Source organism: Medicago sativa, chromosome 3 (genome assembly GCF_051527215.1).
Source record: "Medicago sativa cultivar Bolivia chromosome 3, Bolivia_mono, whole genome shotgun sequence".
Classification (NCBI taxonomy): domain Eukaryota; kingdom Viridiplantae; phylum Streptophyta; class Magnoliopsida; order Fabales; family Fabaceae; genus Medicago; species Medicago sativa.
This window is the reverse complement of record NC_140751.1, coordinates 89880003-89907915: the sequence shown is the minus strand read 5'-3', so window position 1 is coordinate 89907915 and position 27913 is coordinate 89880003. Positions and strand designations below refer to the sequence as shown.

General features: G+C 33.6%; 2 protein-coding genes across 3 annotated transcripts; one reads left to right on the top strand and one right to left on the bottom strand.

Moving 5' to 3' along the window:
- Positions 1-415: 415 nt before the first annotated feature.
- On the bottom strand, positions 416-4676 carry LOC146941732 (F-box family protein). Of its 2 annotated transcripts, none has more exons than XM_085755558.1 (2): positions 2408-4676; positions 416-886 (listed from the first exon to the last, which is right to left on the bottom strand). In XM_085755558.1, coding segments are annotated over exons 1-2 (1860 nt in total). In that variant the 5' UTR covers positions 4266-4676; the 3' UTR covers positions 416-884. The 2 variants fall into 2 exon arrangements, with proteins under 2 accessions (XP_085611684.1, XP_085611685.1); XM_085755559.1 differs by having other exon boundaries at positions 2428-4676.
- Positions 4677-11630: 6954 nt separating this feature from the next.
- Positions 11631-26608, top strand: TOP3A (topoisomerase 3alpha). The gene is made up of 24 exons (XM_085755550.1): positions 11631-12034; positions 12139-12317; positions 12548-12620; positions 12791-12913; positions 13006-13127; positions 13207-13279; positions 13361-13477; positions 14035-14118; positions 14883-15062; positions 15163-15291; positions 15993-16067; positions 16874-16963; positions 17070-17174; positions 17936-17970; positions 19360-19489; positions 20277-20329; positions 20404-20503; positions 20899-20937; positions 21434-21512; positions 22410-22481; positions 22821-22892; positions 24031-24237; positions 25470-25590; positions 25898-26608. The coding sequence occupies exons 1-24, from the start codon at positions 11744-11746 to the stop codon at positions 26139-26141; spliced, it is 2793 nt and encodes a 930-aa protein (XP_085611676.1). The 5' UTR covers positions 11631-11743; the 3' UTR covers positions 26142-26608.
- Positions 26609-27913: the final 1305 nt, after the last annotated feature.

Here is a 27913-nt window from a genome sequence, read left to right as displayed (position 1 = left end):
AATCGATGCATTTCGCACCAATTACATGTTTAACAAAATAATAATCAAACATTATATTTATATTGCCAATGCATATTGTCCAACTCCAAATTAAAAACTAATTTTGAGTCTCTAATCACAGGTTGCACCAAACCGTGAGGCAGAAACAACCATCCAATCGTCGACCAACCCCAGTAACTAGAAGTAAACAGGCGTTATGGATTGCCTAAATGGACATCCAGTCAAGAACATTTCTATTGTATCCTTTTCTATTTATCCAAATACAAGCTCCTGTGTGTGTGTGTGTGTGTGTGTTTCTAATACACCTAGGGTGTCGAGATAGACACATTGTACACGGCGTAGAAGCCGAAGAATAATGGAAGTAGAACAAAAATAATCAACCCGGAGGTGGTGGAGGTGGAGATGGAGATAAAAATGGCAAAGAAATTAGCAAATACTGTATTAATAGGAGCCAATATTTTTACATGATGGGCCAACTTTGTTTAAACGGTGAGAGTATAGTATCACCAATTCACCATATGGCGCGCAGTGGCAACATTCTGTCAATTTATACATAATGTATAGAACTTTTTTGGGATCTTTATTGTACACTTTCTCCCATTTATACTACAACAGAGAGTATGATATGACAATTCATCACAATTTATTTCATAGTACATTACTTGACAAAGAGTAGTGTACTCTCAATCTTTGGTCTCGCTCAATAAGCAGCAACTAGAAGACACAACAGTATGAAGTGTTTTCTGGGACAGCCAGAAGCAAAGCAACTCCAGCAATCACAATTTCGCAACTACGAGGTTTAAGCCTCTTTATAAGACCGTTGTAAACACAAGTGGATAAAAACCATCGAGTCCCAAGCCTGCTAATATACTAGTGCCGTGCTTTCCTGTAAAGAAACATGCAACCAAGAACATGCACAGTAACCATCAACTAAGATCGATGTCCAATTGTAAAAAAAAAAAAAACTAAGATCAGTGTCTTCAACAGATTTCGACGGTTATATTGGTGGATAACAAAAAAATAATGCAAACAAAGGCAACTTAAAAATAAAAGAAGCACATAGTCACAGCCATAGGTAGTGATTTTGAAAGTATTTCATACATTCGACGGTTATATTGGTGGATAACAAAAAAAATAATGCAAACAAAGGCAACTTAAAAACAAAAGAAGCACAGTCACAGCCATAGGTAGTGATTTTGAAAGTATTTCATACATCGAAAGATTGGTAAATTAGCGATGTTCCTGCTGTCAAAATTTTGGACAACATTTTCCTTAGCACATGTTTAAATTGGTTTATTTGAGTTTATCTACTGACATAAGCACTTGTGAAACGGTTAAAAAGAACTTATAAACACAAACCTCATGAAAATAGTTTGACTCTATTTTATTTTTTGTTATAAAAATAGCTTATGCATAAGCATTTAGATGATAAGCCCTTAATTAAGTTGTTTATCCAAACAGGGTCTTACTCAGATAGATCATATTGATGGAGATTTACAAATATGATTCCAAAAAGCCTTGCAACACGTACACTTTCCATCTTCAGTAATTTCAGTAATCAACAAATCCATATTCTACTAACTGTATATTTAGCCTACTTTGTGAAAGTTTTGGTGCATACAAAGTTAAAACATGAACAAGACAACAGCAGAGACATCCCAAAGCCACAACAACAAACTTCATGAACTGACAATATAACTGATACCCTGAACAATATCATACTGTCAAAATATCACTAATTCTTACAAGCAGGATATCTTTATTTGCCTATGGTGGAACTAAGACAAGGAGTCTAAGAAGGTTTACAAGTTCTGCACAAAATAATTTGTTTCTAAATTCTAATAGATATCTCACTATTTCCATTTCTTTGTACAGAATTTAAGAAAATGCAACTGTCAGCTTAACTGATACCCTGAACAATATCATACTGTCAAAATATCACTAATTCTTACAAGCAGGATATCTTTATTTGCCTATGGTGGAACTAAGACAAGGAGTCTAAGAAGGTTTACAAGTTCTGCACAAAATAATTTGTTTCTAAATTCTAATAGATATCTCACTATTTCCATTTCTTTGCTGTATACAGAATTTAAGAAAATGCAACTGTCAGCTGATAGATGCTGTTGTTCTATAATGTTTTTATATTTTTCCCGGAACGTTAACAAACTTTTCTCACAGGACTTAGATCATACTTTCACTATTATACAAACACTAGGTAGAGAGAGGAAACCGGAAAGCACAGTGATTTCCTATTAATCCTACAGACAAGATAGAAAAATCCCAAATTTCAATCATAAAACCATAAACTAATTTCATATATGCAATAGTTAGAGGCTTATAGAGAATCATAAAACCATGAAGATGAGCAAAGATTAATAGGAAATTTTTTAAGTGAAAGAAAGCTGACATGTCAGATTTAAGGCAAACCTTGGTGAAGACAGAGAATTGGAAGAGGTAGGAAAGCCGGCAAACACATTCGAGTACGACTTTGTCAGATACGAAAAATTGGCAATGGGAGGCAGGGAAGGTATTCTTTCACCCTTCTTCAAAAGTTCTTGCAAGTTAAGTCTTTGCAAGGTCAGAACGGCCCTTGTCTCCTTCCAAATGAATGCAATTACACCATTATGAAAAACAAAGAGCGAGCCCGGCTTTGATCCAGGGTATCTGAACCCGTAACCACTCGCAATACCCTCACCGGTGTAAACATGTTTGATATTCACCGGCATAGAGTCTGCGTCAGTGTTCCAAGGAAAGGGTTCTGACGAAGGCTCGTTGATATTCGCTATAAACATTGCTGAACCATTAGGGTGCAAGACATAGTGTGTGCCTTCTAATATTTTGGTTGCAATGAGAAGTTGTTGACCCTGAAACTCCTCATAAGAGAGGAGAAGAAAGAATAAAGCCTTTCCAGGCTTGTCTTCAGAAGGCTTTCCTGGAGGCCAGCCAAAAGCACCTCCCCATAAACCGGCATATTCTTGGTCAGCACTGGGAACTCGCAATGGCAACTTGTAAAGTGCAAACCTACTGTCGTGCATATTCGGCCACGCTCTATAAGAGGATAGTTTCACATTCGATGCGTTCAAGGTTAGCCTTGTTGTGTTACTCGATTTAAGAAACTCTTGAAGTTGAGCATGCCTTTTCTCACTGCTTGTAGTAAGCTTCTTGGAAGCTGAATGACTGTCATTAATTGAATTTGATCTTCCTAGAATATGTTTAAGGCTATTCCAGAAATATCTGTGGATGCCTTTTCTCTTGACAGATTGTGTGCCACCATCCTCCCCGAACAGAGAATCAGGCACAGCCCTAGAAGGATCATCATCCAGTTTTAACTGTTTTGAACCAACTACCTCCTGAGAATTCGCCTTATAGTCAATCTCACTACTACCAAGCTTGTATAATCGACTAAGTTGTGATCTTCTTTCCCTCAAGAGCACCAAATCTTTCTGAAAGTTTCCCTCGTCATCCCTCAATCTAGGAAATAATGGTCCTAACACCGTATCCGGAATCTTTTGCCGAACTTGGCTAGTAGTAACCTCAAGCAACTTTCTTCTATCAGAAAAAGCTAATTTGCTAAAGGTAACATTTCCTCCATTATTATTTCCAATCGCCATTTGTGGCCTGCATATATCACTATTCGACCTACTAACCTTCCTCGACAACTCCAAACCCGACTGATGCACAAAGCTTTTGCTCTGCAACAAACTACCAACATTTTTATTTTGTTCTGGCTCAACCTCGAGCAACAGTATATTACAAAATTTATCAATACACCTAGCTGAACCAGGATAAATATAATCAATACCCTTTTCCCTTCCATGAAGAAAAAACATGGCAGAACCATCAAAATCAGCAATAACTTCAAAAACAGAAGCCCATAGAATTGGACCATCTTCCATACCCAAAGGACCAAGCTCCTGTGGAATGACCCTACAACCAACAACAGAAACAAAACCAGGCATCACATACACCACGTTCCCTAGCTCGGGATTCTGATGAACCCATATTCCAATCAATGGTTGAACTTTCAACAGAAAACGACAAAGTGCCTTGTAAGAACACACACCCTTTCTCCATTCAACAAGATCCCTATGAGGAACTGTGCACAAAACTTGACACTGAGTTAGCCAGATTTTTTCAGATGCCACAAGAGAGTTCAAGCTCTTGCAGCATAAACTCAGATTGCATATATCTCTTGGTGAAAAGGACTTGGAAATTATTGCAAATACATCATCAGGTAGATATAAAAGCATGTTTGAATCACACATCTCAGGTTTCAAAAATTGTTCACAGAAATTGCAAATTCAGAAACAATGAAAAAACAAACCGTGAAAATTGTTGATGAAAGTGGGTTATTAGAAATCTGTGTGTGAAAGAGGTTTGAAAACTTCAATTATTGGGGTGTGTTTTGATGCGGTTTCTGTGTTGTTGAAAAATGAAGGAAAGGAATAAAATATCGGTGTCCAAAAGGGGGGTGTGGAAAGTAGTAAAAAAGGTAAAGGTGAAAAGAAGGAAGGAAGCGTTAACTGCTTTGGAGTACTTTCCAAGGACCGAGTGTCTGTGAATGTGAGAACAGTAAACGAGGAGAGAGCGTGGGTTGCATCGTTGTCTTGTCTTTTTTATCGGTGTCTCTTATCTTCGTGCCACACCGGAACCAATGTTGAGTTCAGTTCGTAGATACCGAAACGGAAATGGATTTACTGTATATTTAATGCATCCGGCTGTTGCATTTTCTTCTTACAGTGTACTCCCTCCGGAACCACATACATCATTTATTGAATGAATCTAAAAAGTAGAAATTTGCTTATAATAGTGACCGGAGGGAGTACTCCTTCGAGATAGGATTATCTTGTCATTGTTTTCACGCATTCAAGCATTTAAGACATTGATGACCGTCTAATCTAGATTACACCCTCCGATCATTAATATAAGCAAAAATCTACTTTTCAGGTTCATTCAATTAATGATATATGTAGTCTTTATTATAGACTACATACATCATTAATTGAATAAACCTAAAAAGTGGGTTTTTGCTTATATTAGTGACCGGAGGGTGTACATTTTAATTTTGGGTCTTGTTATCTTGTGCCCTTAGGGCACAAGTTAAGGAAACCATAATTAGAAATTTTTTATAGAAAAGTACAAAATTTTGACTTTAAAAAGTTAAATCAAGTTGAATGCACAATTTTTATGACAATTATTTCTATTTTAAATTCCTTAGCATATGCTCTTGGGGTACATGTTAGCATTAACCTTTAATTTTACTATTGTACTAATAAAAATGGGGAGTTAGGTTTTGGACAGTTCAATTTTGATCAAACAGTTTTTGATGTATGAGTGTGTGAATGCGCGTACATGTAGACTGCAACAAAACAAGATTTGTGCTCCCTCGTCTTGTAGAAACGTTTCTACTTTTCTTTTATATGGACGCACACGCTATATGCTCCCTCTGTCCCTTAATGTAACCTCCCTTTGTTTTTTCCACATTTCTTAAGAAAAATTGTCAGTGCAATTATTATGTCTGTTTTGTATGTTAATACTACCATATTGTCCTTTGTTTGTATATGTATTAAATTTGACTTTTTAAATTTCAAGATAAGTTAGTAGTATTAATTAGGGGTATGTTTAGGAAAATAATAATAAATGCATCTAGTAATTTGAAAAGGGGTTTAGATTTAGGAACAAAAATAAAGTCAAATGGGTAGTTAGATATAGGGACGAAGGGAGTATTTGAGACTTTTTTTTAAAAGGTTATCATAATTTGTGCCCTACTCCCTCCGTTTTTAAATATAAGCAAAATGACTTTTTAGGTTCATTCAATTGATGATATATGTGGTCCATAATATGAATCACATACATCATTAATTGAATGAACCTAAAAAGTCAATTTTGTTTATATTTAGAAACGGATGGGGTAAGTTAAAGAGTTTAAAATGGAAACTAAAAATAAATTTTATATTGAAAATATACTAACTTTTAAAACTTTTAAGATATTGAATGCACAATTTTCAATAAAAAACTTCTACATTTGACTTCTTAACTTGTGACTTAAAAACACAAGTTAGCATTTTCTTTTCCCAAGTGTATATATAGAAAGAGTCTTGTTAAACGGTGCCCCCGAGGCACTGGTTAAGGAAACCAAAAGAGAAAATTTTAACTCAAAAAATAACACTTTTTAACCTTTTAATGCAATGACAACATTACTTTCAATGCAAATACTACCATATTTATTCTTTAACCAGTGCTCCGGGACACCGGTTAGCATTTCCCATATAAAAATGCAAATATCTAAAAGTTTGATCATCACACGTGACACCGTGAAGTATATCAAACATTCTCATGTACTCCCTCCGGTCCTTATTATAAGAAAAAGTTGATTTTTTAGGTTCATTGTGTAAGTGATGTATCTAGTCTATATTTATAACAAAATACGTTAATTATTTTATGAACCAAAAAAGTCAATTGTTTCTTATAATAAGGACCGGAGGGAGTATTTGACGTTAACTGCCATTGTTTTAGTTTTATTTTGGTTTAAATTGTTTTAGTTTTATTTTGGTTTAAATTTGTAATTGGTCCCTGCACTTTCAACAGATTTTGGCATTGGCTCCTGCACTTTTTTTTGTTTGGCATTGGTCCCTGCACTTTGTAAAAATACTGGCATTGGTCCCTGCACTTTTTTTTGTTTGGCATTGGTCCCTGCACTTTGTAAAAATATTGGTATTGGTTCCTGCACTTTGGACAAATATTGGTATTGGTGCCACGTGGCATGAAATGATTGGGATCAATACCAAATTTTTTACAAAGTGCAGGGACCAATACCAATATTTTTACAAAGTGCAAGGACCAATGTCAAACAAAAAAAAGTGCAGGGACCAATGACAATATTTTTACAAAGTGCAGGGACCAATGCCAAACAAAAAAAAGTGCAGGGACCAATGCCAAAATCTGTTGAAAGTGCAAGGACTAATTACACATTTAAACCTTTTATTTTTCGTAAATTAATTATGATCTGATACATTGATATTGTTTTAGTTTTATTTTTCGTAAATTAATTATGATCTGATACATTGATATTTATGGAATACTAAATATATATAATCTATTACAATGGATGCTGAACTATTATTTTAATTGCTTTTTTCTTTACTGCCCCACACACAAATCTATTTATCTTTAGGTTATTTTGCGATTGAAATTAAAAGTAACATAATCAAATAATACACTTCATTGTATGTTGTATTGTTTTTTTTTTTTAAGAATTAAAAATGGATTATATTAACACAAACTGAGTCGCTTACTCAGCACAAGATATGCTAAGAAGACCACCCAAAATTACAGATGATCAATCAAAAGTACCACAAAAATAAAACACAATGATTGGTTGATACCCAAACAATTCAAAGGGTCCGACCACCAATGTTGACTACCATACACAAAAGTGGTGTTATTTGCTTTCAACCACCGATAAGAGTGAAACTTAACTTTGTCCATAAGCTCTGAGATGTATAGTTGTGAATTATTAAATAGTATGTTATTTCTTTCCTGCCAAATGACCCAAACGCTCAAAAGCCAAAGGAGCTGTAAGAAGGATCGACAAGCTTTCATACCACCAAGCAATGGGTAACTTGATAAAAATGGGCGTGAAGACTTTGAGGATCCACTCCTGAAACACCTAACCAAGATCGAACCATCTGCCACAAAGCGGCATACATGTCGCAATGTAAAAATAGGTGGGAAGCCGCTTCGGCCTGCCCACACGCCGTCGAACAAATGGCTGCCTCCGAAGATAAAACACCATAATCCATAAGATTTGATTTAGTAGGTAACCTGTCACGAAGAAATCTCCATGCTAAAAGATTTGATTCCGTATGTTGTATTGTTGTTAAGAAGAAACGAGTTTTTATGTGTATTTTTGTTAAAAAAGAGGTTCAAGCTAAAATATCACCATAATGGGAAATAATGATGAGTAGTTGGGTCTACTTAAGATCGGAGGTTTTAAGTGAGACCCTGAGTCTTATGAGACCCCCTATTTTTTCCCTAATGGGGGTACCTAATAGGTACCCTTCTTAGATGGTTAAAACCCTACCAATGTGGATGCTCTAAAGCAAAATATGGAAAATGCACGTATATCAGGCAGTCATTTGGGTTACATTATTGCTAATATTTTTAGGAAATTCTGGCCACTTTAGGCCATTACAGCATCCACAAGTGAGACATCCAATGTTAGGCACTTAAATTGGCCTTACGTGTACATATCACTTATTTATAATTTTTTAACAATAGTACACTCAATTCCATGAAGCCCGGATACGTAGTGCGATACGGGTACGATACGATACGGGTACGCGAATACGCGAAATTTTTAAAATTTAGGATACGATACGGCTAAGATACGTTAACAAAATATTTATATTAAAATTTATATGCGTGTAAAATACTTAAAAAAAAACATTGATTACTCATACTATATAATCATAAAAGTTACAATTTACAGAAAAAAAAAACATATGATCAAAATAAAAAATGTAAAGATTTTGTATAAATCATATTCTATTTTCATTCATATGTTAGGATATCAACAAATGTATCAATAAAAGAACTCAAAACAAAATTTGTTTAATGTTGATTGATTACATCTCCCCTCTCTCGTTACTTTCATCCACCAAAATCTTAATATTTAATTTGTTAATTGAAAAGTAATTATAGTGATTCGTATCTTAAATTTTCACAACACAATCTCATTTTTATACACTTCATTTTTTTTGGATACGTCTGTGTGAAGTATCTTATAAGTATCTGTGTGTATCCGTCGAGTATCTTTTAAGTATCCGATAAAATATATATTTTAAATTAAAATAATTAATTCCGATACTTCTGGGATACGGTATCCGGAGTATCCGCGGAGTATCGGTATCCGATACGTATCCGACACGGGTACGGCACCATTTTGGAGTATCCGGGCTTCATAGATTCCTCCAACCCAACATCTCAAAAAAAATTCTTAAATGAGATCCACTAATCAACTATCAATAACTTTCTATCATTACATTTCAAATTTTTAATATTAAAGGAGTGAGGATCCCGCTTAAAAAAATTCTTCCCAACGGGGGTACCTATTAGTACCGGATCTTAAATTCCTATTGAAGATGGTCTTAAAAGAGCCATTTAATGTTAAAGTGTATGATGCAGATTTCGGTTACATTCTGAGATTGCTTGATGCCATATACAACATGTAAAACTATTAGTATTTATTTTATTTTTTTATAATTTCACATCACAACTTCAATCACCCTTCTTTTTCTTTTGTTTAGTTTTTCTGGTTGTTCGTACTTCTTTACAGTTAAATGACACTTGATTACAATTTTGTTTCTGGTAGATCCCTTTCAAAAAAATATATCAGAATATTATGGTTTGAATTGTTTGTTTGTTATCTATGAGAGAAATGAACTAAGATAAACTCTCACCCACTAAAACTAATTAAAATAGACAACAACTTTCTATATATGTTTTAATACGTTAAAATTACTTGAATTGTGATTTTGATGTGTCATGTTGTATATTTTGTATTTTTTTAGTTTACATATCCTATGAAATATCAAGTCATTAAACAACTATTAAATCAAATGAGTATTTTTTTATGGATTTTTCTATCATGTGCAAATTTGTACATGTTAAGAAGTTTAAAATGGTAAATTTGCATTAAAATTTGTACATTTTGTATTAAGAGAAATGATATTTTGACAACCAATTTTCAACAACTTTTGTGACAATTCTCTTTCATACTCTCATTATATTTTTATTCTCTCTCTTCCTTTTTCTCTCTCTATTGTTATTGTCCAATAAGAATGGAGGAAAAAGGTTGTCCCTAAAAAGTTGTTGAAAATTGGATGTCAAAATATCATTCCTCTTGTATTAAATACATAATTTTTTCACTAAAAAAAACATAATTTTTTAATAAATAATTATTGATTTTCAATAAAAACTTGTTACTTTAACATGTGCAATATTGCACATGGACAAATCATTTTTTTATAAACAAATGAGTGTTGGGTAAGAAAAATTCAGTGTTTTTTTACCTAACCATGCGTCGTTTCTAGAAATACTCAAAAATCTAAAGAGTAAAATACTCTACTTGATTGTACCAAAAAAAAAAATACTCTACTTGAAAATTGATATTCATTGTTTAATGCAATTTATAAAAAAAAAACACGTAGGAATTTAGGTAAAAAAAACATATGATCTTAGGTAAAAAAAACAGTTAGTTATAGCTTAGTATTGTTATTTATTAAATGTACATAATTACAACAAATTTGCCTCTAACGAGAAGCCTGTGTTCAAAATATTATAGATATGACCATGTTACTCAATAAAGCGATGCAATCATGATTAAATTGAAAAAACATATTAAGATATAGAAAAAAAAATCATAAAAATTTTAGTTCTCGTAAAAAAGTGGCATTTTTGAGACCTTGTAAAAAAATTAGGTTAGGTTTGTTTAATTGTCCATAAATTTTTGAATGATTTGTTCATGATTATAACATTATAAAAAATTTCTCTTGTAAAAAATGAGTTTAAAATATGATCTCTTGGAACAAGATTTTCAATACTTTTATATCGAACTTTCAAAATTATGTTTAATTTATTACATGTTAAAAAATTATAATTTTTTTTATGAAATAATTTTTGACAAGATTTTAAATAGTCCTGCAAGAAATACTCAAAATTATAAAGTTTAACGATAATCAAAACAAATTTAAAATTAAGAGGGATAAAACTTTATGCTGAATTATTTTTCAGGGACATAAACATATCACTTTTGTTTAAGAGTATAAAAGACAAAATTTGATATATTTATATGGGCCAAAAATTTATTTAACCCAAATTTTATTGAAATGTCTAAGAAATTAAGTTTCTTTTTTGTAAATTAGTTTTTTTTTAGAATTTAACTACCAAACAAACTAATAAATTTCTTATTTAAGTCATTTAAGAAACTTCAACGATCAACTGAGCCAAGTTGATAGAAATTTGAATCTCTTACATATTAAAAAGAGAGATATTCTTGCATGGACACAAATATAAATGCATAGTATTTGGTCACATAGACATCAAAAACCTTTTTCTCAAAAAACTAAATCATTTTATTATCAATTTTTTTTATTATTAAAGAAAATATTTTGATGTGTGTGCACCCAAACAATGTACATTTATATTTGTGATCATGATAGACTTTATCTTAAAAAGAAGCTTAAATATATTTTTGATCCATTTTTTTTTAGAAAATGAATTTTGATCCTATTTTAAATACCATTTTTTAGTTCAATCTAGTTTTTTTTCGAAATTTTTATCATAATTTGATTTTTTCCCAATTTTTTGCTCTGGCTATTTTTATTTTTTAAATAGACGAAACAATAACAACAACTTTTATTTTTAAAAGAGAAACAACAATAACTATTAAAAGTTAGCAACTTGGGTATTTTTACTTGTTGAACTATAATTTCTTTAATTTTTTAACAAACTAGTTGAACTATAGTAGGATGATTTACGAGCAACATTTATTTGTCTTTTTTAGTGAAGAAATTATTGAGTTTTTCCACTTATTTATTTAACTCGAGTTTCCCGTTGATTGAATTTTCAAACAATTTGGGTTCCGCTTCCTCTCCCTCTCCCAAACCCTGATACAGATAAACACCCAAATTTCGGCGGGAAAATCCAAACACCACAGAATCGGCGACGAGTCACCGTAACAATGGGTGGACGCGCCATAACCGTCCTAAACGTGGCGGAGAAGCCGTCGGTGGCGAAATCGGTGGCGAACATACTCTCACGCAACCAAGGTCTTCGAGTAAGGGACGGTCGTTCTCGCTACAACAGAATCTTCGAATTCAACTACACCATTCGAGGTCAACCCTGTCAAATGCTCTTCACCTCCGTCCTCGGTCACCTCATGGAGCTTGACTTCAACGATCGTTACCGGAAATGGCACTCGTGTGATCCCGCCGATCTCTTCCAGGCTCCGGTTCATAAATTCGTTCCCGAGGTAATTTCTTCTCGTTTTTCTTCTTCTTCGTTGTTAGAATCTTAATTTCTCTTTAGAATGTTTCTGATTATCTGTGCGATTTTGATTGTGTTGTTAAACCCTAGGATAAAAAGGATATTAAGAGGACATTAGAGGAAGAAGCTAGGCGGTGTCAGTGGCTTATTTTGTGGCTTGATTGCGATAGGGAAGGTGAGAATATCGCGTTTGAAGTTATCGATGTGTGTACTGCGGCAAATCCAAATCTTACTATTAAGAGAGCTCGATTTTCTGCATTGATTGACAGGTTCGGCATTGTTTTGTCATGATTTTAGTTGTTTATTTCCTCTGTTATTGTAATGCGTGTAACACTGGTACTTTAGATTGAAGGGGAGTTCGGTGTCCAACACGACACTAACACGTCAATTTATCAGTTCAATTTTCTTAAATTATCACCGGTTTCTTTGACAGGGTGTGTTTAGTATTTGTGTTTGTGTATTTGATTCATAATTTTTTATTGTTGCTGCTTTGATGCAGGGAAATCCATCAGGCTGTGCAAAATCTTGTCGAGCCTAATAAGTGGTTTGCTGATGCCGTAGATGCTAGGCAGGCGAGTCTCCTTTTTCGGTCTCAGTTGGAGCTCAAATTTTGTGTTCCAATTGAAACAGGAATCTGATGTTATTGGTTTCTATCAATTTCTTTTCACTAATAACCAACATATGCTAATTGATCTTGTTTACTTTGTGAGGGTGATGGATGGTTATTTATTTGTTCATGCAGGAAATAGATCTCCGTATAGGTGCTACTTTCACCAGATTTCAGACCATGTTAATGAAAGATGCTTTTGTCATAGACACTGTTACAGATGGCAGAAATACTGTCTTGAGTTATGGGCCTTGCCAGGTGTGTTTATGTTGACAATATTGTGATGTTTTTGTGCTTAAGCTGGTATTGGCATATTGTGAGTTTCCATTTTGCCTTCATTTTGGCTACAGTTCCCTACGCTTGGATTTGTTGTGGAAAGATACTGGGAGATACAAGCTCATGAACCAGAAGAGTTTTGGTTAATCAAATGTTCTCATAGATCAGATGAAGGCGTTGCTAATTTCAGCTGGGAGTAATATGCAAAGCTTTTGGTGCATTCACAATTGTTATTGAGTTTTACCAACTGCTTATAATCTGAATTCACTTGGCAGGCGGGGACATTTGTTTGATTATACATGTGCTGTCATAATATATGAGATGTGCATCGAGGAACCAACTGCAACCGTAAGTGTTCACCAAAACGTGGCTTGCATATGCTGAAATCAGCTTTTTTTTTTACTAATGATACATATTATTACCATTCAGGTGACAAAAGTAACACCAAGGGAGAAGCCAAAGTATCCTCCCCATCCCCTGAGTACTATTGAGCTTGAGAAACGGGCCTCACGATACTTCCGCATGAGCTCTGAGCGCACAATGAAGGTGAGTAAACGTTGAGAATCCATTTATTTCATTGTTGGTAATGAGTAATGTGGATTTCAATTTTACAGTACATTCCAGATGGTTTATTTTGTTCAATGTAGACTGACTTTAGAGTTTAGAATATATAAGAGCAAGCAATGCATTTGTAGATGATGCTACAGAAAAATCCAAAAAAACTTACAACCCAGCAGTGTTTGAAATTAAACTCCTGTTCCATAACTGTGTCTGCATGCGTATGTACCCGGCTTTGTTGGAAATTTATCTCCTGTTCCTTACCTGTGTCTGAATGCATATGTACCCTGCAAGAGGTACATTTTGTTCAACAGTTTTTCTAACTGCTTTCCTGCTACTGTATTTAGTCATTGGACAAATGTACTGTATTTATGTGTATCTCTGTTTGCCACAATGTGGTGAATGAACACATTAAGCTACACAATAAATGTGCTTACAGTTAGTGACATGAGTTTTTTATTTCAGGTTACAACTTTTTGTTTTTCATAGTTTTATGGGTATCATTGTTTTTATACACGTCTCTTTTCTTTTTTAATTATTTATAGGTGGCAGAAGAACTCTACCAAGGTGGTTTCATCAGTTATCCTCGTACAGAAACTGATAACTTTTCTTCAAGGACTGATTTGCATGTGGGTAACTTTATCTTCTGTTCCATGCACGAATAATTATTGGTTGGTCATCCCAGATGAATTTGGAGAACATGCTGCGACATGGGTTTTGTGTAGTTGTTGCACTTATTTGGGTTGTATACTACAAATTAAAGAAAAGGGGGTAAAAGAATTAGGGTTGTTGAGAGTGAAAATGAAAGAGCATTTGAGCGAATACGCGTGTCTTAATTACACCCTGGAGAATATTATATATACACTAATTAAATGCCAAAAAAGCCTAATTTCTGCAATTACCCTATTTAGAATAATTTCAACAATGGTTTTGAGGAGGTGTTCTTTATGTCTTGATTAAGGTGGAAAAAAGGAAATATGGAGTGTTTATCACTTCGGATGTTGGTGGAAAATCATTAGAATATAATATGGCCATGGGTATATGATTTCTTGTAGATAAATTAAGAATGGTTTTGATTTAACATTAGACATAGTATTTTTTAGGACATTACAGCATCAATTTATCCGTGTATATGTATATTAGGACATTACATATATATAGATATGTGTGTGTGTGTGTGTGTGTGTGTGTGTGTGTGTGTGTGTGTGTTATAATATGCAACCATAGAATATATGGTTTTAAGTGAGAGCTAGGATGATCTGTCTTTTGAAACCAGTATGCTAAATTATGACATTTTAAAATTTTGACTTGCATTATTCAGCTTCTATTGCAGTCTGCATCAACAGTAATATTGTTTTGCCGTTATTAATCTATTTTTTTTGTTTAAGTGTAGGCAATTGTGCAAGAACAACAAGGGCATCCTGAGTGGGGAATATATGCACAACGGTTGCTGGACCCTGGGGCGGGACTTTGGAGAAACCCTAGAGGTGGTGGACATGATGACCAGGCTCATCCACCCATCCACCCCACCAAATTTTCTGCTGGAGAATCAGGATGGAGTCAAGACCATCGTGTCAGAAATGATTGTTTATGCTTACCACTTTTTTTTTTACTTTAAAACCTTCTATTTTACTTTGATATTCATATTCATGTTATTTCTCAAATGACAACAGAAACTGTATGAGTTGGTTGTTCGCCACTTCCTGGCATGTGTCTCAAAGCCGGCCTTAGGAGCTGAAACCACAGTGGAAATTGACATTGCTGGTGAACGATTTTCGGCATGTGGGAGGGTGATTCTAGAGGTGAGATTTCTCAGTCATGCTATGTACTCCCTCTGTGTCTAAATAATTGAGCCATTGCAGATAAAATTTGTCAAATAATTGACATATATCACTTTTCAATGCAATATTAATTACTTTTTTCCAATTATAACTCTAATTAATACTATTTTCATTACTTCCAATTCAATATATTCTACTTTGTATTTATGATAATGGGGAATGCACCAACACTTACAAGACACTCAAAACCATTTTTCTCTTTCTTTGACTTATACACTTTTTCTTAATATGTGTGAAATGAACAAAAGACTCGGTTATTATGGGACGGAGGGAGTATATATTTCACTTCCAGAATTTATGTGATTGGGTTGATTTATTGATTTGATAAGCATGCTTTAGATAGGATTTATTGTGATGTAATTTTTTTTTTCCTGCTTTGAAACCAAACAGGTTTTCAGTTAATATTGTGCAGTGTATAAGATAAACCATAACTAATTAATCAGTTAAAAGCAAATACTTTGAGTGGTGTCTTGCATTGTTCCCGGATTTTCAGTTGGTGTCTTGCATTGTATTTCTTTTAGGAACAAGTAAAATTCACATAGAAGTTCGAAAAAATGTTTGCATTGTCTTGCTGCACTTTTCAACCAAATTCCAATAAATGTGTGTGTGGGAAGTTACAAATGTTCTGATTATATGGTATTTGTTGGTTTTAATTTGAACAGAGAAACTACTTGGATGTCTATATCTATGATAGATGGGATGGATCAATGATTCCGAATTATGCTATCGGTGAACAGGTTTGCCTTTGATTATCACATCAGATTATATGCAACATTCCTTGATTTTGTGTTGATTATTCTGTTGTATTTTTTCTTCATATTACATCTAGTTATTGTTATTCCCATCACAAGCTGTTCAGTATCCTAAATCTCAGATTCCTGATGGAATTCTACACCAAACAAATCCCGGTATCCCTGGTTTACAAAAATTGTCATACTGATATTCTTGTGTGAGCTTCAGTGTCACATTTCATGCCTATTGGATGCTAAAAATTTAGATGTTTGACAAGTCTCATCTTCGTGACTAAAACAAAAACAAAATTATCCAAGTATATATGTTGCAAGTAGTAGCCTCAGCATCCATGTTAAAGTGTCAATTAAGTTTTGAGAAAGCTTTTGTATATTTTACTATATTTTAGTTTTATTCTTACATTCTTTTCATCAATGTAACTTAAGGATCGCTTTTGGTTCTTAAAATCAAACCACATTTTCTTAGTGTATGTAAATATTATTTAAATGAAGGCTTACCGATAAAGGACTATCATCATTAAGCATAACAACATTATAATTAGGCAAAATCTGTTTGTGCCATCAACCCACTACATAGACAAATTACCATTTTTCCTTACATATTTTCGTTCTCAGAAATGGAGTTAGCTAGCGTATGATTGGAACATATGCGTCACTAGGTTCAATTTCTGAACATAAAGTTTTAGATACTTTTCTATACATTTGTTATAATCCATGTGTTTTGAGTACACTGTATGCAAATTGCATCTGAGCCCAAAAAATAAGTATTCATGACAGAGCTATTGCTATTACAGTTCATTCCAACAACATTGACCCTTGATCCCGGAAAAACCAATCCACCACCTCTTCTTAGTGAAGCGGATTTGCTGAGCCGTATGGACAAGGTGAGAATGATATTGGATCTTACATATTGAATCATATAATTAGCAATATGACCATTTCTTCCATTTAAGTCGAAGTATGTTTTATTAAATAGTGACAATTGTATAGGAGTGCATTGGTACGGATGCTACGATGCACGATCACATCAAGAAGCTGCTTGATCGATTTTATGCAACTAAGGATGCAAACATGTGTTTCACACCAACTAATCTGGTAAGCTCTTACCGTTAATTTTAAAAGAAAGAATATGTTTTCGTTCTTAATTGTAATCAATCTCCATGCTATTTTCTTGCGAGTCTTTTTTTACTGCTATTTTGAGAAGTTACCATGTAAGGTTAGAAGAGGATATGAATCATTATGTGAATAATTCTCTTTAATAAGTGTGATATTATATTCACTGTTGGATCATTATTCTAATTTTTTTTGATAGTAACTGAATGCATACACATTGTCAACCATATAATTTAGGTTGACAGCTCCATTTCTTTGAACAAGAAGATGACTGTGACCTATAGAAGAAATAACTATGATATTTGTAAACTAAAATTGATGTGTGACCTGCATTAGTTTTGACAAAATCTAATATATAATTACATATGAGCAAAGAGTATGTCTATCACAGACAGAAGATCTGCATAAAAAGGTTTTCCCCAATATCATGGTGTACAAGGGTGTTGGTTATCCTGTTATCATTCCTTCTCATTTTATTTTCTATAGATCTGCAAAACAAAGTGACAACGAGCATGGTTATTAATCTGCAGATATGCTGTAAATTAAAAGTTTTACTTGTGTGAATTTTTTCATGTTACTTGAAGAATAGTTTCTTCTTAGTTGTGTAGCTATAATGTATTTAGTTCTCAATTATGTAGTTTGCTGCAATAAGAAGTTAGCAGTCCATACAAATACTGTACTAGTATTTTAATAACCTGCATTTTTGTATTTTTATACTGATCGTGGGTTTGATATTATTGTAGGGTGAGGCACTTGTTATGGGATATGATGACATGGGGTAAGTAATTCTGTTCATTTAAAAAACGTCTCTTGTCTCACTTAATTGGATCATGGATGTCTAGATTTTATAAACTTTTCATGATAAAAATTGTCAGTATGGTTGAATTAAGTTTTGAAAATATCAAAATGAGGAATTCATGGTAGATATATTTCTTAGGTTAGGTACAAATGAACAATTAACCAGTCAACTGTAGGGATGTTCAACATTTTACTCGTCCCTATAATGATTCCATTGGTTAATGATATTCAAAAAGTGGTCAGTAGTTAACCAACAACAAACGTATATAATCATTTTGGTTGTTAATTATTCCTAAAATAAAATTAATTATTTACCAAAATTCCTTTTTGTAATCACTCCTATAGTTTCAATCATGTATATAAAATGTGATGGCGTTGAATATTTGAAACCAGGATGGGGAAGAAATATTTAGACAAGGATCCATTTTGGATAAATTGTTATGTTATACTGAGAATGAATAAGGTCTTTCTCTACAATGACAAAACTAGTTAGTATTGTTCTTCAATGAAAATATAACATGTCAGATTCTGCTAGACTACCGTTCAGTCTCTTAACAAATGCTGTGGAGAAATGGATAAAGGATCTTCTGCGACCTCAACCCATCGCCAACACCAAAAGCTTACCGAAGGTTTGGGGATTTACTAGGCCTTATACAAATAACCCACCAGTTGATGAGGGATCTCCTTCTCCACACCCTCACATCTAGGATTGGGCATTTAGGGCGTGAAGTTTGAAAGAGCAGATATATAGTTGTTGTCGAATTCATCTGGGATAGGCTATGATTGGTTGAAATGAATGCAACCTAGGGTTGGCCGCTATTTTTCTTCGTGTGTGAACTGTCATTCGAATGATTGGAATTTGTATGAGGCTTGCTTCGAGTGATAAAATGTGGGTCTCCTTTATTCTTTGGATTTTGGCTTCAAACCACCTGACCTTAAGGCGTTCACTTCTAGTTATTTGCTTTAAAGTCATCTACTTTATTTACATTTCGGCTTTCTGACACTTAGGTATGGGACAAATTATTTTCCCTTGATTCCTTCTTCCCTGACTCAAAGTTGATCCCAAGTTAACATAAGGATTTAGGTGATAATAGTTTGTCATTAGATGTGGACGTGGTGCACAATTTGATTTTGCATTGTGGTCTGATTCATGCAACTGACCTAACCTAATAGGAAAATGATTTTGTTGTATAATGCTCAATTAGCTTACTTTAGTAAGAAAGGGTCTTTAGTTTGTGTTTAATTCCAACATGTGATTTCACATTTTCTGCTTTCCTCCTTTGGCTACATCTCAGTATTCACTGTTCCACACAAGCACTTTCTTTACCTAGTCACTTGCTTAAGAGATGCCATTCTGTCGTGCCTTCAGGTATAAACTGTGGAAACCAGATCTTAGAGCAGTTATGGAACGAGATATGAAATCAGTCAGTGAAGGGAATAAAAGCAAAGCTGAAGTTTTGGATACTAGCTTGCAGCAGATGAAAACTTGTTTCTTAGATGTATGCCTCTATTTCATTCTCTCTTGGTAATTATTTGTTATTAGCGATCAAGGTTTGGTTCTGCTGTCAATTTTATTATTGCATCTTGTGAACCCTTAATTAAAAATATTCATTTATTTTTGCTTTTGGGATGACAACTTTAGTTTTCTTGCTCATATTAATGACATGCGAAGGTAATAACTAATAAGAATTTCTTAAATCTTGTAAAAAGTTCCCTTTTAATATCTCAATCTCCTTTATATGCATATTCTATTCACGTGCTCTCTTTTCTTGTTGAAATTTGGTTTATAAATATCATTCCTTTTTACAAGAAACAGTATAAATCTTATCGCTAGATGTCGCCAATGAAAAGTTTCTGCACAGTATAAGTATTGTACCAAACCTTCATTAATTATATGCATCTGATCCTTTTTCAATTATTATATATAACTCCCGTAGAACGTTTTTGGTAGGAAAGGATGTGTTGTGTGTTCATTTGACTTTTTTTGGTAAGGGAAGACCAACTGTTTTGGTGCTTTCTGCAATAAACTGGGTTGTGGCTTTTCTCCACAAGTCTTGGCATTTATACCGGAGAGATTTTGAGCAAAAAAAAAAAAAAATCAAATACATTTTTTTTTATTCACAACATTATTTTTGGTGAGAAAATGCAAACTAGAAGAAACTTATAGGTACTAATTTAATATTCATTTAGGTAGGTTTTCCATGCCATCTGCCCTATATGATTGTTTTCTTTTCTGATTATGGACAATGTGACCTTCAATAATTGATAACTTGTGACTGTATGCAGGCAAGATTAAATAAAGTTAAACTTTTAGAAGCCATGGCAATATTTTTTGAAAGGTAGTTATCCCTGCACCTTCTGCCTCATGGATTCCTTATGTAAAATGTTAATGGGTTTTCAACCACTCTTGCAGATTAAATAGAGTTGGCAGTGATGAGCAGAATGGAACTGGGGTAGTTGTTCGACGGTGTAGACTTTGCCAAGAATCAGATATGGTGCTAAAGAAAAATCGAGTATGTTTTAGGGTAGTTGTGGTTTTCTAGGTGTAAATAATGGCATTTCATGAACAAAGTTAGGGCATTTTTGTGGTGATCTTTCTATCCTTTTTCTTGTGAGTATAGTATTTATGAATAAAATAAATTGATCAATTATGCGCCATTATTTTGGTGGATCATGTGACAGTTAATCAATTACAATGTCACCAAGAAGGATAGTAGTTGTGGAAGTTAGGTTGTTTATGGTCTGCAACATGAAGCGATGGGTTTTTTGGGGTGGTGTGGTGGTGCATGATCTATCTAGTTGATTTAAGATCGAAGTATGAAATCATTTATTCTTGAATTATAGGTGAATTTTGTCATGTTTATATTTTATGTATAAAGCTTAATATTATATTATCATCATTGATCAGGATGGCAATTTTATGGTTGGATGTCGTAGTTACCCTCAGGTTGGTGTTTTTTTTTTTAAATCTTTTTTCCCTTCAGTTTCCTGTCAATGTCTTTATTATAAAAAAGTTAGAACTTATTTACACTTGGAATTGCCAATACATCATGCCCCCCCTTCCCCCTTTTACAAGGTGAATAAAAAAAAAAATTATTAAGCGAGAAAAGAATCAGTACAAACAAAAAAGGAGGATGAAAATTCTTCCTTTGCAACGACAATAATTACAGGAACTCCTTTCTTTTATTGGAAAACTTCAAAGAAAATTTGTTCTCTTTGTTGCCTTTGTCCATGTAGATAAATTCTCAAGTCCTTTTTGAAGTAGTCATCACTCAAGAGCAAGTAGTTAAATACTCGTACTGATAGATAATCTAATTTTTGTCTCCTTTCTGAATTTAATTTTGAAAAAGGAAAGTTCTATGTAGCTTTTCTCCTTTTCTGTCCCTATTTCTCTTGGTTATAACTGACCGGCACTAAAATAAATTTGCCTTTGTCAAAAACAGTGTAGAAGTGTTGTCTGGCTCCCTGGATCAATATCAGAAGCGGTTGTGACCACCAATACTTGCAACAATTGCACTCCTGGTTTGTACTCGATAGATAGCATTAAGATACATGATTAGCTTCTTACTGAAAAAAAAATACGTCGGTGGTTTGCATGCTAATGCATGGTTTTGTTTTGGCTCTCTCTCTCTCTACTAAGGAAGCAAAATTTTATGTTGTAAAACTAGAATATGTTTACCCACCACTTGATGCTAATTTTTGAATTTTTCTCCTTTCAATTCTGATATATTGGAGAATTTATTATTCTTGTTAGAATACATAAAGATATCTCCAATATTTTAGATTATTTCTTTAGGAATGGTGATGGGATCCACAAGGCTGAACCAGTTCTATAAACCAGCCAAGTCACAAACTTGGAATGTCTATACTTGGCAGCATGAGAAGTAACTGCCTGATGGCAGTAATGATCAGGAAATAATTTGTGGCATAATTGTTTAACGACAATTATGATTAGAAAACAACTGGAAGTTATTTATTAGGAGCATTTGTGATAGTAGAGTGTGTAATTTTGCGGATAGAGAATACTGTTTGTAGGAGACTTTTGTCTTTAGCATAACAGGTCTATTGTTGTTTCTGTTTGGAAATATAATCCGCTTTTATCTTGGGTGCTCTATTTTTTTGGATCCTATCCAAAAGAAGAAACCTGAGGCTTGCAAAATAAATAGTTCACCATATCTAGGATGTTTGATAGAGTGGATTTGTGGGAGGAGAAATTCATGTCAATGACAACTTACATTAATGAGATGATGTCCAACATTGGGACTAGCACAATGAAGAGTAACTTAAGAGGTCCAAGTAGTGAGATCATGGTGTAGTTGAAACACATGGTTTTCTTCTATTGATATATGTTTTAGTGATGTTGGTTCCATGTCTTGTTTTAGATATTATTTTCATATCTAATTGTAGAAAATATTACAGGTCCTGTTTACCTAATTCAATTCAAGTTTCAGCAGCTGAAAATACCACCAAGCTACAATGTCAACCATTTGGGTAGGTGCATGTCTTTTTTATGATAAATTTTCTTGATATTTTTAATTCGTGAGCATACATTTCCTTTTTTTAAAATATATATGCATTGACTTTTATATTTTTTAAATCCCAATCTGGTGACAAAATTTGTTGCAAGTTGCGTGCTTTGAAAGATTATTGTTTCCCATATATTTTTTTTTATTATCTGCCTAAGGAGCAACTGGAAAGAAAACAACATTGAAAACTATCCTTTGCAATATTGATTCTTTAACATATAAATTCATTCACATTGATATGACAGCTATGCAAACCTTTTTTAGTTGAAGCACTTATGTTTTATAAATACATGTGTTATTATAGGTTGCATTGGTGGCTGCGATGAGATTCTTACACAGTTGACAGAAATATGTGGTACCGGCTCCCGCATGCCAGGTCTGTATGAATGGCCAATTACTTAGTAGTAACCCTTCTAAAAATATATTTGGATTGTACATATTGTTTCATATGAAATAATGGCTCTATGTAAACTATGGTTAAATTGAATTAGACTGTTAATAATAGTTTAGTCTTCTGATAACAGCTTGATAGAAACTCGAATTCACAGAAAAGAAATAAATTGTATTATTGAATTGAAAATAGATGTGTTACAGAAGATAACCCCTGTAACCCGGAGCAAAAGCTCCTCAGAGAAACATTTCTTTCTCTGCCCAACCCTAAGGTTCTAACTGAACAAAATGATCAAAGATGCTTTGCCCTCTACCTTCACATACTCTTATAACGAAATAGATCACATCCCTCACCAATCACTCATTGCCACATGTGTTTCCTATTTTTCCCTCTAACTAACTTGCCACCTCACCTCTACTATCCATTGGGATATTCTCATGACGGGTTCTACCACAGCTGCACACAGCGTACAGTTGTCAGCAATACAGGGTTACTTCTACCTATCAGTGTCAGTAACAATGAGATTCAATTGGGCTGTTATATAGTTATATATGCCTCTACATTCTGTTCACAAGTTATATTCAGTAATGACAGATTATAGTTGGCTTCCAGATCCTTAGATTTTGTGGTGTACTTTTAATTTAATCAATGTGGATATATAGCTCTACTCTCGCTATATAGAAAAAAAACAAACTTACTTAAGAGTAGCCTTCTTTACGTTTTCGCTCATTTTTTTACATTCCATTTCTCTGAGTTTCTCGTAGTCTCTTGATAATTAATAGGTTGAACAATATCTGTTAGCATCAAAAACTCGTGACATAACCTGTGTATATACGGCAGATTCAATCTAGATACCTACAAATTTTAGCAATGACATTGAAACTTTTTTAAGAGATATTATGATTTATTTATGGATACTGTTACGACCCTTAAGCAAGTTTTTCTGTATGGGTATTTTTATTTTACTTTCTTTTGTAATTCAGCATAAAATGAGTTTTTATAGCATTTTGCGGTCACAAGTCAGTGACAAAAAGGAATGCAGTTTTAACCTGTTTACTGCCATTTCATTTTTTTTCATGGATAAGTATTAAATTCCAATGATTATACCTTGCCTTTTTCCCAGCAAGAGGTCGAGGACCTACTGCATCAACCAGCAACGCCCATCATACCAACCCAAGGTCTACTGCATCAACCAGCAACGCCCATCATACCAACCCAAGGCAAGCAGTTTGTTCGCACTGTCAAGAAACAGGGCATTCTTCTAATGACTGTCCTTCACAGACTCGACGCTCCAGGAATCCCCAATATCCTGGAATGAACCAACAAAATGGTAAGATTTCTGGAATTTTAAAATGCCACAGCAGAATAGACAGCCTAGAGAAATAAGAATCGTAAATTTTGGACATTAGGAAATTAGCAAGCAGTGAGAGTCAACCATGCAGATCTTGGCCCTGTAGTTTGTGATACACAAATGTTAATTTTGGATTTTGTAGATGAATTGACATGTGATAATTGATGGTCCTAGAGATGAATCTGCCCTATCCAAGCCTCACCATGTTATTGATGTGCTGATGATTGTGAATAATGCTGCACAAAGTGTTGAAATTTAATTCAATGCAATAACAACTACGCTTTTTCCCACTAGGTGGGTTGGCTTCATGGGTCAATTAATGTCATAAAGTCTTGACATGTATTTTGGTTCAAAGTTGATCATTTACACCTAACTCACTCTTATTGATTTTCCAATAGTTTTCCTTGGTTTCTGTCTCCGATTGTTTGACTATCCTCCATTTGATGTACTCTCTTTACTGGTGCTTCTACAAGTTTTCTCCGTACATGCCAAAACCACCTAAGATGATATTCTGCCATCTTCTCTACTACAGAAATTAGAACCTAACCCAATTTTGTCTATAGTATTTGTATTTCTAATTTTATATTTTCTCGAGTAATCACTCGTCCAACTAGCATTCTCATCCCTACAACACCAAGTTTACTGTTTTTGCCGCCATTAGACTGTCCAGTGTTTTGTTCCACACATCATTGTTGGTTTGAAGTGCTTAAATTTATTTATTTTTAATTATTTTGAAATGTCATTGCAAGTATAATAAAGAAAGAAAGATGTGTTTGAACCTATGGTGGAAAAGGTAGTAATCTCTAAGGGGGTTCTAACTTCTAATACACAGAAAATCTAAAGGTAAAAAGAAAGACTTCAATAGTTTTATTATTAAAAAAAGTTATTATAAAACTTTATGGATTCGTTTATCCACTTAATCGACCTCACCTAGTGAAAAAGGGCTATTATTGTTGTTTACTAATTTCTATATCCCATAATTGCTACACTAGTCGAGGTGATAATTTGTGTTCGTATGTATATTTTTTTTCTGGATCTTAAAAATAAGAACTGAATTATTCTCTTAAAAAAGGAAAGGAGTCTTAACTTTTGTCTTAGTTTTAGAATTTCTGCAAATCACTTACCATACATTTTTCCATCATTGTTTAGCAGCTGCCAAAATTGAAATTTAAGGGAATGCATCTTCTAATAAACCTTTTTACACAATGCAGGGGATTCTTCTGTTGCATGCAGCTCGTGTGGAACACCGTGTGTTTTGCGAATTGCAAATACAGATAATAACAAAAACAGGAAGTTCTACGCATGTCTAACAAAGGGGTGCAGTTTCTTTGTGTACGTGAACTCCTAATCTATGCCAAAATTATTGTGACCATCACATCATTGACACTTAGCAATGTCTAGATAACAGAACCAATAGCCTACCAACCTCTTTCCCCTTGATTGCTTTCAATCCACAAATAACACAAGCTGACATTAATTTCAATTTAATTTTTGGACTAAATGAAGCAAATCAGTGTAGTATATTGCATGGTTTTCATTATGTGATGGATGATATGTCATGCAGATTAGAGGAACAAAATATATTGCATGGTTTTGAGACAGCTATTTGCTTATGTAAATCTTATTACCTCTATTACAGAATATGGGAGGATGAACTCAACAATGGCAGTGGAGGAAGAAGTTCTGCACGTTCAAACAGTACTCCAGCATCCAACCGTGGTCGAAATGGTGGCCGTGGATCTCGTGGTAGGGGTCGCAATGGATCTAATTCTTCTAACGGGACATTCGTGTCAGCCACTGGTGATCCTATTTCTGATAGAAGGTGCTATACATGTGGTGATCCATCTCACTTTGCTAATGTTTGCCCCAATCGTGGACTCTGATGTCTCTTAATGATTCTTATCAGTCATATAGAAGGAAAACTTGGTGTTTTGCATGTGTTTTTTGAAGCAGTGATTCAGACATAATTACGTCAAATGTAGCATGCATTACGATGCTTTGAGCTGGTTCTGATATGCCAATGCTAACTGTCGATTATTTTTACTTATTCATTGGTTCATCATTCTTCTTTGGCATAAAGGAACGTATAGAATTTGCTCATTGAAAACCATGAATCATGAGTTCAATTGGATCTTTTTGGCTAAGGGGAAGATATAATCCCCTGATTCCATGGCTTATTTGCCCCGGAAGCCATTTGATAGTGATGTAACAAATAGGTATTAGGACACTTTGATTCCTGTCAAAAATCTTTCTTCGATAGGTCATATGTAAATTTTTTAACATTGAATGCTTTCATATTTTCTTGAATGCATATGGGCTGTATATTCTTGGTGGTTTTTTGTATTGCATATATGTGGATTGATGTTGGGGTGAAGAAAACAAACTAATTTTAGAACTTGATCTTTCTTCAGGACCACTAACTTTACGGGGGTTAATTAACTGACTACATTACTAGACCAAAAACATTTTCCATGTTTGAGAGATCAATAACAAACGTCTAAATGACTATTGCTTCTTGTTACTTTTTTTTTTTTTTTTGGACAAGCTTCTTGTTACTTGTTATTGGACTAAATGAAGCAAAGCAGTGTATATTCTACACCAAGTGAAATTAAATGATTATTTCTCAACATAATTTTTTGATATATTCTCAATAAATACTAAAGTAGTTGGTAGAGTTTGGTCTTGGTTCACAAGAATGTTGAAGGAAATAAAGTCGGGATGGAAAAGGCATCAATTAAACGAACCATATGCCGTTTGTTTGAACTGAGAAATGAAAAATGAAAGCAAGTGTGTGTAACTTATGTACTGTTCCATTTTTACCCCTATAAAACTTAAACAAATATATGTTTACCCCTATAAATATACTTAAACGAACATAAATGTCAGACATTTTTTTTTGACAAGAACTATAAATGTCAGACAAAAATATTATAAATACATAAACAAATGTAAATGTTAAACACACATTTATATCCATATAAACAAATATTTTCCTCAACAAAAAAAATATATTAAATTCATGCATTTATATATAAATATATATATCTTTAAGTTTGGCCTTTTTCCTAATCTGGTCTGTTAAGTTTTTATTTTTTTAAATTGATCTTTTATGTTATATTATATTTTCACTGCTAACCTTTTTAATAAGTTCCGTTAAAATTAAGCAAGTGTGACATTTTAATATCAAGAAAATTACACATACATGTCATTTTAAAACCAAAGTATCTCATTGTTCGCAACAATGTCTTCATTTAGTGGGAATGATTAAAATTTACGAACCTAAAACAATGACTCACTTATCTTTAGCGAGAGGTGTGATGAATGGACACTTGAATGTTGTTCAACTCTAATTGTGCAACAAAGCTTGTGGTTCACACAATCACATAATATAACATAAAGGACTACAATCCATCAAAAAGATAACTTAAAGGCTAACAATGCAACAAAAAGATAACTTAAAGGCTAACAATGCAAATAAAATGTATCATAAGGATAAATTTGACAAAAAATAAAACTTGAAGGACCAATCCAAAGTAATGGCTACAGGACCGCGTGTGTAATTTTGCCGAATGTATAATTTAACCCATCTTATCATAATGATGTCTTTTTACTAGATCAACTAAATAGTCATTTTGTTTTCTACTCACTTTCACTC